Here is a 12973-nt window from a genome sequence, read left to right as displayed (position 1 = left end):
TTTTCAAAATTCCAAAATCATTTTCCGAAAATGTGACAGGATAACATTTTGCCATATATACATTTTAAATTTCATAAAACTATACAAACGTTGTTTACATTGTTTAAAAAACTTAAAATTTGTTCAGGTTTCATTATTTGTTGCATTTTTGCAACAAAATGTTTATGTTCCAAATAGTGTTCGCTTTTTAAAATTTTATTGTGTTTTCAAAAAAATGTTCGTTTAAAAAAAGTATTCAGAATTTTCACAAAGTGTTTGCAATTTAGAAAATCAGAGATTTAAAAAGTCATTCAGGCCTGCACGTTTCCAATATTCGCTTGACCCTAAAAGATATTTTCAAATCTGGACACTATCTGTGGTTTTTTTTTTTGCGAATAGGTCTGTGGTTAAATTGCTCGGGCACTAATTATAGCACTAACAGCCAATGCTTCTAGTGGCTAGCGGGTGGAGTTTGAAGCTCATGGGCGCAAATTCGCTTACTCCAGACTTTAATAAATTTTTGGGTATTTTTACTTCCGTGTTACGAAACAGAAAAAGAAAAATCTGTTCGAGTATGTTGGGCCGGCCCAGTTACAGGCGCACTGAACTATCCCGGGATTCGACATGCCACTTCGACAATCCCTGTTTGGGAACACGCTCAAGGTTGAAAATAGACCGGGATTGAAGAGTTCAGTGTGCTGATTTCCGGGATAAAGAGTTTAGGGTTTGAATTAGCTTTCATCTACATGTTCAAGGTTTATTTTGAATTTTTTCCCCAACTTTGAAAAGCTTCTGATGATTGAACGGTCGATTTAGCTAGTAAAGTGCAAGTACTCCAGGAGCATGCACACGAGCGGACCTAGCTGGTGCATATGTGCTCCGTGAATCTTCTTTATCATCTGGATGAGCATCTGCACATTTTATGATGCCTCACATGCATTTAACATTCTTATTTTGAAATAAAAAGTATTTAGTGATTCTCACGGAAATTGCCGTTCCGGTCGGTAGAGTACATAGGGTGAGGCTCGGGGTAAGGTTGTGATCATGGGGGATTCGGAGGAGGATTAGGAGTAACAAATTGTGGACAACCTGAATTGTAGGTTGTCCTCCTTCCCCATTGCATACCTGAGGATGCCGTTGTCTGATTCTTGGGTATAGATATGGGGTTTTGACCCACTAACAGGGCTGGTTGCGTCCAAGACGGGGCTATGGGAGCTTCACCTCCCAAGTGAGTAAGTTCGTGTTTACCGACTCGTGTCTCTCTAGCCTCCTCGTGTATATAATAGGGTTGTATAAGTGGAACATAGCTCCTTTTGACAAGGATGTACGCATTCCTTATGGGAGGTGGTCAATGGGTGCCAGAAGTACCATGTGGTCAAGTACCTTTGGGAGGTCTGGGTATTCTCATGTCCCACAAAATAAATATGGCCCTTATATATGTTGATATGGGTTTGGAGGATTCTTAGGGATGAAGGGGGCTTGTGGTTATATCTTATTAGAGCGAAGTACTTGTAGGACCACCTTCTTCTTACTTGTGAGTGGAGGAACGGGTCCGGTTATGGAAGTCTATTTAGTCAATCAAACATGAATCATCTTTCCGTCATTCTTCTCAACAAGACACCGACCGACCACAGGTGTGCCGTGGAGTCGTCGTCGTCGTCGTGCCGGATGGCCTCCGGGGACGCGTCCACCGTGTCGTCTGATACGTCTCCAATGTATCTATAATTTTTTATTGTTCCATGTTGTTATGTTATCATTCTTAAATGTTTTACAATCATTTTATAGCAATTTTATATTATTTTTTGGGACTAACCTATTAACATAGTGCCCAACGCCAGTTGCTGTTTTTTTGCTTATTTTGTACTTCACAGAATATCCCTATCGAAGGGAGTCCAAACGCAGCAAAACTTTTTGGAGATTTTTTCTTTAGACCAGAAGACAATTTGGGAGCCAAGGAAGCACCAGAGGGGAGGTCCGTGGGGCCCATAAGACACCAGGGCGTGATAGAGGCCCCTGACGCGCCCTGATGGGTTGTGGGACTGACAGGGGTCTCCTCCACCGCCTCTCAACTCTATAAATACCCAAATATTTCAGAAACCCTAGGGGAGTCGACAAAACACAATTCCAGCCGCCGCAAGTTCCAGAACCATGAGATACAATCGAGATCCCTATTCCGGCACTTCGCCGGAGGGGAACACGATCACAGAGAGGTTCATCATCCTCATTGGTGCTTCTCCAATGATGCGTGAGTAGTTCATCATAGACCTATGGGTCCGTAGGCAGTAGCTAGATGGCTTCTTCCCCGTTTTTGATTCTTAATACAATGTTCTTGAATATCTATTTGATGTAATGACTTTTTGTGGTGTGTTTGTTGGGATCCAATGAAGTTCGAATTTATCATTAGATCTATCCATGAATATTATTTGAGTTTTTTTGATCTATTATATGCATGATTGTTATAGCCTCGTATATCTTCTCTGGATCTTTGGTTTAGTTAGGCCAACTAGATTGAATTTTCTTACAATGGGAAGAGGTGCTTTGTGATGGGTTCGATCTTGTGGTGTCCTCACCTAGTGACAGAAGGGGTAGCGAGGCATGCATGTATCGTTGCTGAAAGAAGGGGTAGCGAGGCCTTGAATATCGTCATAATTATTTGTTCTTCTATCAATTGCCCAACAGTAATTTGTTTACCCACGTATGTTATTTTTTCGAGGGAAGCCACTAGTGAAACCTATGGCCCCGGGTCTATCCTTTATCATATTGCTTTCAGATCTATCTTTTATCATATTGTTTTTAGATATATTATTCCAAAACCCCAAAAATACGTTGCTGCACTTTTTCTTTACTTATTTTATTTCGTGTTTTATTCATATCTATTTATCCAAACACATACGATTTAATCTATCTTTTTATCGAGGAGGGATTGACAACCCCTCTTACGCGTTGGGTTGCGAGGATTTGTTCTTTGTGTGTAAGTACCGTTTACATAGTGTTGCTTGGTTCTCCTACTGGATTAATAACCTTAGTTTCATAACTGAGGGAAATACTTGCCATAGCTATGCTGCATCATCCCTTCGTCTTTGAGGATCTACCAACGCAGATCTATGCCATGTCAAAGGAATTGTTGGCGCTATTGCCGGGGAGACATCATCAACATCTATCGGGTTCCTAATCACAAATCTCATCTCCTTGCAATTTTACATTATTTGCCATTTCCCTCTCGTTTTCATCTCCCCCACTTCACAAAAGATTGCCTTTTCATTTGCCTTCTTTCCATTTGCCTTTTTCCCGTCGGATCTATTGTTTGCGTGTTCACGGTGCCTCAAGAAAACACCAAGTTGTGTGATTTTTCCAATACTAATAATAATGATTTTATTAGTACTCCGATTGCTCCTCCCACCACTAGTGCGGAGTCTTGTGATATTAATGCCGCTTTGTTGAATCTTGTTATGAAAGATCAATTTTCCGGTACTCCTAATGAGGATGCCACGCCCCATCAAAACACATTCGTAGAATTGTGTGATATGCAAAAGAAAAAAGATGTGTACAATGGTATTGTGAAGTTGAAATTGTTTCCTTTCTCCTTGTAGGATCATGCAAAAAAATTGTTTTCTTCTTTGCCTCGCAATAGTGTCGATTCTTGGGAAAAAGTGCAAGGATGCTTTTATCACTAAGTATTTTTCACCAGCAAAAATTATTTCCCTTAGAACTCAAATCATGAATTTTAAGCAACCTGAGAATGAACTTGTTGCACAATCTTGGGAAAGAATGAAGTTGATGCTAAGAAATTGTCCTACTCATGGTTTCAATCCTTGGATGATCATACAAAAATTTTCTGCTAGATTGGATTTTGTTTCTAGAGATCTTTTAGATTCCGCTGCGGGTGGTACTTGATACGTCTCCAACGTATCTATAGTTTATGAAGTATTCATGCCAATATATTATCATTCTTGGATGTTTTAGAATCATTTTATAGCAACTTTATATCATTTTTTGGTACTAACCTATTGACCTAGTGCCCAGTGCCAGTTGCTGTTTTTTGCTTATTTTTTACATCGCAGAAAATCAATATCAAACAAAGTCCAAACACCATGAAACATTTTGGAGAATTTTGATGGACCAGAACACCCAGGATGGGCCAGAGCAGCACTTGGCGCGCCCAGGTGGGTTGTTCCCACCTCGGTGGCCTCCCGCACCCCCTCTTTACCCTATAAATTCACAAATATTCCAAAACCCTTCGGGGTTAACCTAGATCAGAAGTTCCGCCACCACAAGGCTCTGTAGCCACCGAAAACCAAGCTAGACCCTTTCTGTCACCCTGCCGAAGGGGGGAATCATCTCCGGTGGCCATCTTCATCATCCCGGCGGCCACCACGATGAGGAGGTAGTAGCCCACCTTCGGGGCTGAGGGTTTGTACCAGTAGCTATGTGTTTAATCTCTCTCTCACTCGTGTTCTTGAAATGTCATGACATTGATGTATCACGGGCTTTGTTAATATAGTCGGATCAAATGGTGTTTTCCCCTCTCTATCTTGTTGTGATGAATTGAGTTTTTCCTTTTGAGATTTTGTGGTTATCGGATTGAATATTTTTATGGATTTGAGAACACTTGATATATGTCTTGCAATTGAATACTCGTGGTGACAATGGGGTATCCTATTGATTTGCTTGATATATGTTTTGGCACTCAACTCACGGATTCCCGAGGTGACATTGGGTAATCTATTCATAGGGGTTGATGCACGTTCTTGTCTTTGTTTCTCCGGTAGAAATCTTGGGGCACTCTTTGAAGTTCTTTGTGTTGGATTGAATATTATGAATCTGAATTTGCTTTGGTGTTATTTTAGTATGAACTCTTGGTTAGATCGATCGGAAGGAATAGCTTCGTGTTATTTTAGTACGAACTCTAGGATAGATTGATTGGAAAGAATAGCTTTGAGGTGGTTTCGTACCCTACAAACAATTCTGTCTTATGTTATCCGCTAGATAGGAACTTTGGAGTGATTCTTCGTTGCACGTTGAGGGACGATTATATGATCCAATCATATTAGCACTGTTGAGAGGTTGCACTAGTGAAAGTACGAACCCTAGGCCTTGTTTTTAAGCATTGCAATACCGTTTTTGTGCCCGTTTACTATTTGCTACCTTGCTGCTTTTATTTATTCAGATTATAAAAATTATATTTCTACCATTCATATTACACTTTTATTACCATCTCTTCGCCGAACTAGTGCACCTATACAATTTTCCATTGTATTGGGTGTGTTGGGGACATAAGAGATTTCTTGTACCTGGTTGCAGGGTCATTTGAGAGAGACCATCTTCATCCTACACCTCTCACGGATAGATAAACCTTAGGTCATCCACTTGATGGAAAATTGCTACTGTCCTAGAAAACTCTGCGCTTGGAGTCCCAACACGTGTCTATAAGAATAAAGTTGTGTAGTAGACATCAAGCTCTTTTCTGGCGCCGTTGACAGGGAGGTGAGTGCTTGAAGGTATATCTTTAGATCTTGCAATTGAATCTTTTAGTTTCTTGTTTATCACTATTTTGATTTATAAAAGAAAACTAAAAATGGAATTGAGGTTGCATCATATTATTGATCATCTTTATAATATCTTTCTTGAAAATAATGGTTCGGAAAATTGTGCTCAATTGTTAGAAGAAGAAGTCAATAAAATGTTTGGCACAAAATATTTGAATGATGAGCATGATTGCAATGTTGTTAGTATGAATTCTTTGAATATCCAAAATGCTAATGATGATTGCACAAGTCATGACAAAAATGTTTCTTATAAACATGTCAATTTTTGCGGAGTCAATTGGGAGTGTAATTGCACACCAAGAAGGGAAGATAGATTTTGTAAGAAGCATAAATATTTAGAAACGAAAAAGTTGCAAGAGAGGCTAGATGATTGTGCTGAAAGATGTAATTTTTTTCGCCATCCTTGTGAACTTTGCAATGAACGTGGTCATTTAAATCTCCAATGCAAATTGTTTCATGATCAAATCATGTCCAAAAATAGTGATAACTTGATTTCCCTTGAGCATCATAAAGAGCTTAGTCTTCTTTTGGGATATGAAGAAATGAAACGTATAACTAAGGGTTTTCCAAATCCCGAGAGATTTCTTGATTTTGATCTAGTGGAAATTTATATGTTTTGTGCGGTAAATTGCATTGAGAATTCTTATATTATCAACTACCCAAAGACAAGAAAATAAATTGAATATGGATAGAGTATTAATGAAAGGGAAAATATTTCCCAATACCCTCCTAGTGTTTATTATGATGAATCGGGTAACGAGGAGGAGCTTCCTATCCAATCAATCTCTTCAACAAGAAGCTTGAAAGAATTAACTAAACCCACACATGTGTGGTGAAGAAGAAGAAGAAGAAATAATAAAGTAATTGTTTTCTTTGTCTGGCAGGGTTTGGAAAAAAAATCATCTCAAAAGCTCCGGGACTGTCGAAGAAGCTGCAATTTAAACACCCGAAAGTAAGTACTACTAGCATGTTCCGCGCATCTCCTAGTGATTCAAGCGCTAGTTTCATCAATACCATTTAGCATGCTTGCTTATCAGTTTGATTGACCTCTATTTCTTGTAAAGTGGTTGTGGCGGGAAGCCGGGAATAATTACTGTGGATCTACGTTTCCGAGTCCATCCGCCACAGGACCTGTGAGCGGGCTACACTAAAAACCAATATGAAGTGCGTAAGCAATAATATTCAGAATTTTATTTTATTACCATCATTTGTGTTGAGTTTCATTCATTCATATATATGTATTGACCCCCTTCTTCAAATTAGATGTTTCGGATGCGGGATGAACTCCTAGCACCAGATCGCATGCGAGCAATTCAAGAGGAATTGACGGCATTCTTTCTTGACCACGTGATCGATAAAGACGGAGAATACCATGTGGACCCTGAGTTCATATATAATTAGGGGATTATATTGTAAGAGATCTTATATTATATATATGTAGCCAATAGCGTCGGATAGATAACGAAAACTTGTTGTTCGACCAATCTCTCGGAGAAGGAGAGGTCGATATCACTTCTCTCTGTATGCATATGTTCATGACGATCTTCTGTTTCCTTCATTTTTACTTACTAGTTAGCGTGTCGAGTCCTCTCTATACTTATAGTATGTAGCGTCGACCAAGCACGGAGATAAGAGAGGACACTTTTCTCTATTAATTAGCTAACTAACACAATATATGAAACATCTAAATTAACCCCCCAAAACCCACCCCTTAAAAAAACAAAAACCTCAGCTCCTGCAAGCTGCTGACGCACGGATGCATATTGATCCCGGTTGGTGCCACCAACCGGGACGAAAGGGCCTCCTGTCTGGGCTCGCCTCACCGGCCACGTGGAGGCCCATCTGTCCCGGTTCGTGTAAGAACCGGGACTAAAGGTGTAGGGCTTTAGTAACGACCCTTTAGTCTCGGTTCAGCAACCGGGACAAATGGCCCTTACGAATCGGGACAAATGACCCTTTTTCTACTAGTGAAACATTAGTATGAGTTAATTTCTGAGGCTGCTTGACAACATAAATCACCCACAATATATGGAATATAAATGAGTTGGTTTACAAATAGTACAAAAAGAAATAAAGAGACGGAAAAGGAAGTGTGTGCCTACAAGAAAAGCATATTGCACTTTGTACTCCCTCCGTTTCTTTTTAGTCCGCATATAAGATTTGGTCAAAGTCAAGCTTTGTAGAGTTTGACTAAGGTTATATTAAAAAGTATAAACATTCACAATATGAAATCAATATTATCAGCTGCACCATGAAACGTATTTTCATACTATATAGTTTTAGTATTGTAGACGTTCATATTTTTCTATATAAATTTGGTCAAACTTTGTGTAGTTTGACTTTGACCAAATCTTATGTGCGGAGTAAAGAAAGGGGGGGGGGGGGGTAGGTTTTTGTATTAGGCTGGAGATGGGCCCTGGATGACATCCCAGCCAACTCATGACCTAGTTCTCTACTGAAACATCTAAATTCTTTCCATAAGATAGTCCACGGGTTTGACCTAGTTGCATCAAGCCATCAACAATCTCAATTTCACCTTGAATCAAAAAAGGAATGTAACATGGCCTCGTTTTCTTCCATCTTTCTCTCCGATGTCACCCCATGCCCTACTCAATAATGATCCAAACTGCTCCTATAGTGGCTAGCCCAAACAGGGCATGACCCAGTATTAATGTAATTAGTTTAATATGCAGTGCAAAGAAAATTTGATCTGAAAGAACTTTCTGCTTACTTCAAACTATGTAGTTGTGCAAGTAGATACAACAAAAAAACAACTGTACAACTAGATACTGCACTATAATTTATGTTTGAAGATTTGAATCAAAATTGTATATATTTTTGTTCCCTGCACAAACATATTGCTTGTCTGTATCCACATATCAAATATTACATTGCAGCATTCATGTTACTTTGGCAATAAAACGGCAAGTTTGGGTGTGCACTGGGAAGTCGCTCCAAGCAAACGTTCGCCGTATAACGTTTTCCACATAATTAGCGTTTACGGGACCTGTTGGAACATTTTCTGGCCCAACTCCATATAAATCAGTTTTTATACGGGAAAGAGAACTGTTCATGTTACTTTGGACTGTCTTAAAATTTCTTTCTTTTTATTACTAGGAGAGATTGTTGATGATGCCACTATAATCAATGATTCGTGTTGCTCTCTCGATGGATCAGTGGAACACATATATACTTGCTGTATAAACCTTTTGATCAGTTCATCCACAAAAATATGTAAATTAATAGGAATAAATTAGAAGAAATGGAACTGCTCTATGCTAGTGCGTATCAGCTCTACCACAATGTGTGTGGGCTGCAAGCTGGATCGGAGGGAGCGGCTACTCTCTGAGCATGGCCATGGCCTTGATGAGCACGGGCTCGAACCGCTGGAGGTCGAGCTTCACGTCCTGCTTGCCGAGGTAGTACTCCGCCACCTTGCTCCACCCGCTGCGGTGGATCGACTCCGGGTCCTTGACGGCCGGGTGGTCGCGCCCCAGCGTGTCCACCAGCGTGCTCTCCTCCATGCCGCACGAGTAGGCCATGTACTTGAGCCCCATGTCCACCGCCGGCGTCCCGAAGTCCACCTCCCCGATGTGCTCCATCTTGCCGAAGGGGTTCACCTGGATGAACACGGCCCCAGTCGGCAGGAAGAGCGAGTTGGTGAGGCCGGCGCCGTGCACCCCCATGAGCACGTCGGCGGCGTTCACCTCGCGCGCGAAGTCGCCCACGTCCACGTTGAACGGCGGGTCCCCAATCACCACCTCGAACCCGATCCGCTTGGCGAGCGCCACCACCTCCGCGATGTTCACCAGCTTCCTCGGGTGGCGCCGCGAGATGATCATCATCCTCGGCTTCTTGTCGCTTATAAGTCTGGCGGTGACCCGCATGGGCGCGGCGCGCGGGAGCGCGAAGACGTTGCGGAGGAACTTGGTGAACTCCGGCATGGAGTGGCCCGTGGGCTCCTTTTCCGGGTCGATGCTGAACTCCTTGTGCATGCGGATGCCGACGACGGCGGACGGGAAGCAGCGCACCTGGTCGTCCTTGTCCATGTCCACCACGTCGTACCTCGACAGGCGCGCGATGATGTGGCGGTACTTGCCGGCGTACCAGGGCTGGATGTTGGTGACCACGAGCTGCACCTCGCCGTCGAAGCGGGAGGCCTGGAGGTAGAGCGGGATCATGACGTCGCTGAAGTCGTGCCAGTAGTTGCCCGTGAGGCCGCCCATGGCGAAGACGAGCGCGGGGACCTGCGAGGTGACGGCGCAGCGGGGCGCGTCGGCGGCCGAGGGCAGCTCGCGCACGGTGATCTCCTTGATGCCGGACATGTGCTTCCGGGAGTAGGGCAGCACGCGCCACTCCTGCGGGTTGGGGTTGCTGCCGCCGGACTCGATGGTGGGCGGGACGAGCACCGTGTGGGTGGAGCCGTGGATGCGCACGCCGCCGCTGCCGCCGGCGAGGTCGCAGACGTCGGACGCCCAGGGGCCCTGGATGTCGCACGCCGGCTTCTTCGCCGGCGCGCTCTCCTCCGCCGTCGTCACGATCTTGGTAGCGTCATCTGCATGGATAGGCATCAAACTTGAGCATTTTTTTTCTTTCAGTTCAGGTTTAGTGGAATTCTGACGGAGCAAAGTTCTTTCTTTGGTCCCCGAAAAAGAAAAAGTTCTTTCTTTGGATTGATTGGCCGGAGTTCCAATCGAAACTTGTCGACTTTTCTCTTGACATGGATGTATTTGGAAGAGGTTAGCAGCTACGTACCGCTGGGCTTGGGGTCCTCCTCTGTTTCTGAGTTGGGCTCCTCTGTTTCCCTGTGGGGCTCCTCGTCGACAGGCGGTGGCTTCTCTTGTACTTGCTCATGCTCTGGCAGAGGTGCTTCCTCCTCTGTTCCATGCAACACAAGACAACACATACATGGTCAGAACTCAGAAGAACAAGAATTTCCGGTTGAATTTCGTTGATCAGGAGCTCGGGCACCTGGTTTACTTACTTATGACGGGGAGCTGTTGCTGCTTCTGCACCGTCTTCTCTGCCACGGCCGGGGCGGTCGGCGTCGGGTGCGCCGCCGAGGTCCTTCGGATAGCTGCAATTTGTAGCCAAATTCTCATCAGTTTCAGTTTCAGGTTGGTGACTGGTGCTCTGACTATGTCCTTAAATTGAGATAACCAAGAACATGGAAGAACATGTCCATACTGACCAAGTCTTGCGTTCAAAAGTTGTTCAAATAAAGGACTACAATACTAACACAACAATTCTTTGGGCCTAACCAAATCGCAGCTTTTGAGGCGAATCACATATGCTTGCTTGCCCCGATAAAGAAGGGACTGCTCGGAGAGAACGGACGAGACGCACCGTTGGGCGCGGCGATGGCGAACTGCTCGGAGAGGGTGAAGTAGGTGAGGAGGACGAGGAAGAAGCCGAGGAAGAAGCCGACGCCGACGTACTTGTGCGCGGCGCCCCGCAGGCTCTTCACCAGCTTGGCGCCATGGTCGTCCCCCATCGGTCGATCTCTCTCCCCCTATCTCTTCCTCCTCCCGCGAGTGAATCCTTTCTCTTTCTCGTGTGTGTATGCGCGTGGGCGGTTGTCCTAGCTTAGCTAGCTAGCTAAAGAAGGTAAGGGCGATGGCGCCAACTACTCCCTGACGCGGGAGAACCTTCCAAGAACACCTCCACACGGACCAGTTCGCTCTCTCTGCCTTTGTGAGGAATATAATGGACTTTATGGCCGCCCACGTCAGGGGAAGGGAAGAAGACCTCGCCAAATTGCCCAAGCAACTCTCCCTTCTCCTCCTCCTCCTCCTGATTGCTACGTCTGCAAATTGATTCATTAATTATGCAGTGCAGTACATATATTAGCTGTGCTTTCATTCGAGTATATATGCTCTGAGTTGTATAACTGCAACCAATGTTTGAATACGAGTCTGTAAGAAGTAATAACAAGTAGTACAGTTAAATAATCAGAAGTTGGCAGAAAGTTCTTCCAGATCAAACTGTTTTGGCTAGGCATTATGGGAGCGGTTTGGCTCATGATTGAGTGGGGCATGGGGGTGGCATAGGAGAGGGGGTGGAAGAAAAACGAGGTCATGTTCCAATCATCCCTAAGGAACTGATTGATTGATTGATTGAATATGATTATGTGAACGTGAGGTGGTCAAACCCGTGGAATATCTGATTGGAAGAATTTGGATGTTTCAGTCATGAGTTGTCAGGGTATGCCATCCAGGGCCCACCCCCTGCCTAATTCATAACTTGCAAAGCATTACAATATGCGTTTCTTGCGGGCACATACTTCCTTTTCTTTCTTCCTCCATTTCATTCTTTTTGTACCATCTGTAGGTGCATTTATCTATATTTTGATATATTGTGCCCCGTAAAAAAACAATCAGGGCAATTTATGTCATCGGCGGCCTCGGATATCAAAATCTTGTTTTGAGCCTAACTTGATTTCACACCTTCTAATTTGACAAAATTTGGCTAAAAAAATCGAGATTTGTTTCTTTTCATGTAGTACATAACACTGAGAAATTTGGCCACCTTTTTTTCTTCAAATAATACCAGGCTGGTCGATAGCACACCGACAGATTGGTCGGCGCATTTTCCAGAAAAATATCATTATCACTCATGAAAAAGACGGTTCTAGACTTGGCTTTCCAAGCAAGACTCTGAGGTCATGCCATTTATTTCCCTTTGCCCATGAGAAGTGACCTCCTGCTGCAAAAGTGCCTGTCCCCATGCATATTAGTTATGGCCTAGTAGCATTTTCAGTCCAGTAGATTAATTTTATTTTGATCATATTTTGCATCAATTTTGCAGGTGCTCGTGTTTGAAAATGGTCACCTCCGTGAACATTTTGAGAATTTCTGAAAACGCACAAGTACCTAATCCCTAAACTCAAGTACCCGCCGTTGATGTCCACTTGTTTTTAGATATTTACATACTGCAGTGTTACGCACATTTTTAAAATTACATGTTGAAAAGGTATACATATTTGATTGATTTTACTCACGTAGAAAAACTTGGCACACATGTAGTTTTATAAACATTTATCTCTTGCCTGTTTTTGGTGGTTTACTGGAGCAGCCATACATATCTTTTAGTATTATTTTCTTCAAAACAGATTGTTTTTCATAAGTTGTATTTCTGTGACAGGAAAACACCATCATTCAGTACATGACAGAAACGTTTTCAAGTAAGATGGACGCCCGATGCAACGTCGCCGATTTCCCATTGATCATGGACAGTGAGCCATGAGCACCTACTGCAAAGAATTGCCCTGCACACCAGTTCTTGGACATATTGATGCAAATTTTCGGTCTATGTAGTCTCAGTCGCGCGTGTTTACTGATACTCCCCTCCGTATGTATGCACATATTTGTGGCCAATGAAGAGGTTTGGATGGGGAATCCAAACTTTCTCTCCTACCTTACCTTACCTCACATGCTAGCTCTCGTTTT

The 12973-nt window shown here is 43.2% G+C and overlaps 1 protein-coding gene across 1 annotated transcript; it reads right to left on the bottom strand.

Annotated features, from left to right (window-relative positions):
- Positions 1-8694: 8694 nt before the first annotated feature.
- LOC123059831 (beta-1,2-xylosyltransferase XYXT1) lies at positions 8695-11228 on the bottom strand. Its single transcript, XM_044482345.1, has 4 exons — positions 10872-11228; positions 10510-10602; positions 10281-10403; positions 8695-10080 (listed from the first exon to the last, which is right to left on the bottom strand). Exons 1-4 carry the CDS (start codon positions 11017-11019, stop codon positions 8864-8866), a joined length of 1581 nt encoding a protein of 526 aa, XP_044338280.1. The 5' UTR covers positions 11020-11228; the 3' UTR covers positions 8695-8863.
- Between the last annotated feature and the right edge of the window lie 1745 nt (positions 11229-12973).

Source organism: Triticum aestivum, chromosome 3A (assembly GCF_018294505.1).
Source record: "Triticum aestivum cultivar Chinese Spring chromosome 3A, IWGSC CS RefSeq v2.1, whole genome shotgun sequence".
Classification (NCBI taxonomy): domain Eukaryota; kingdom Viridiplantae; phylum Streptophyta; class Magnoliopsida; order Poales; family Poaceae; genus Triticum; species Triticum aestivum.
The sequence above is the reverse complement of the archived record's forward strand: the minus strand, read 5'-3'. Positions and strand labels throughout refer to the sequence as shown.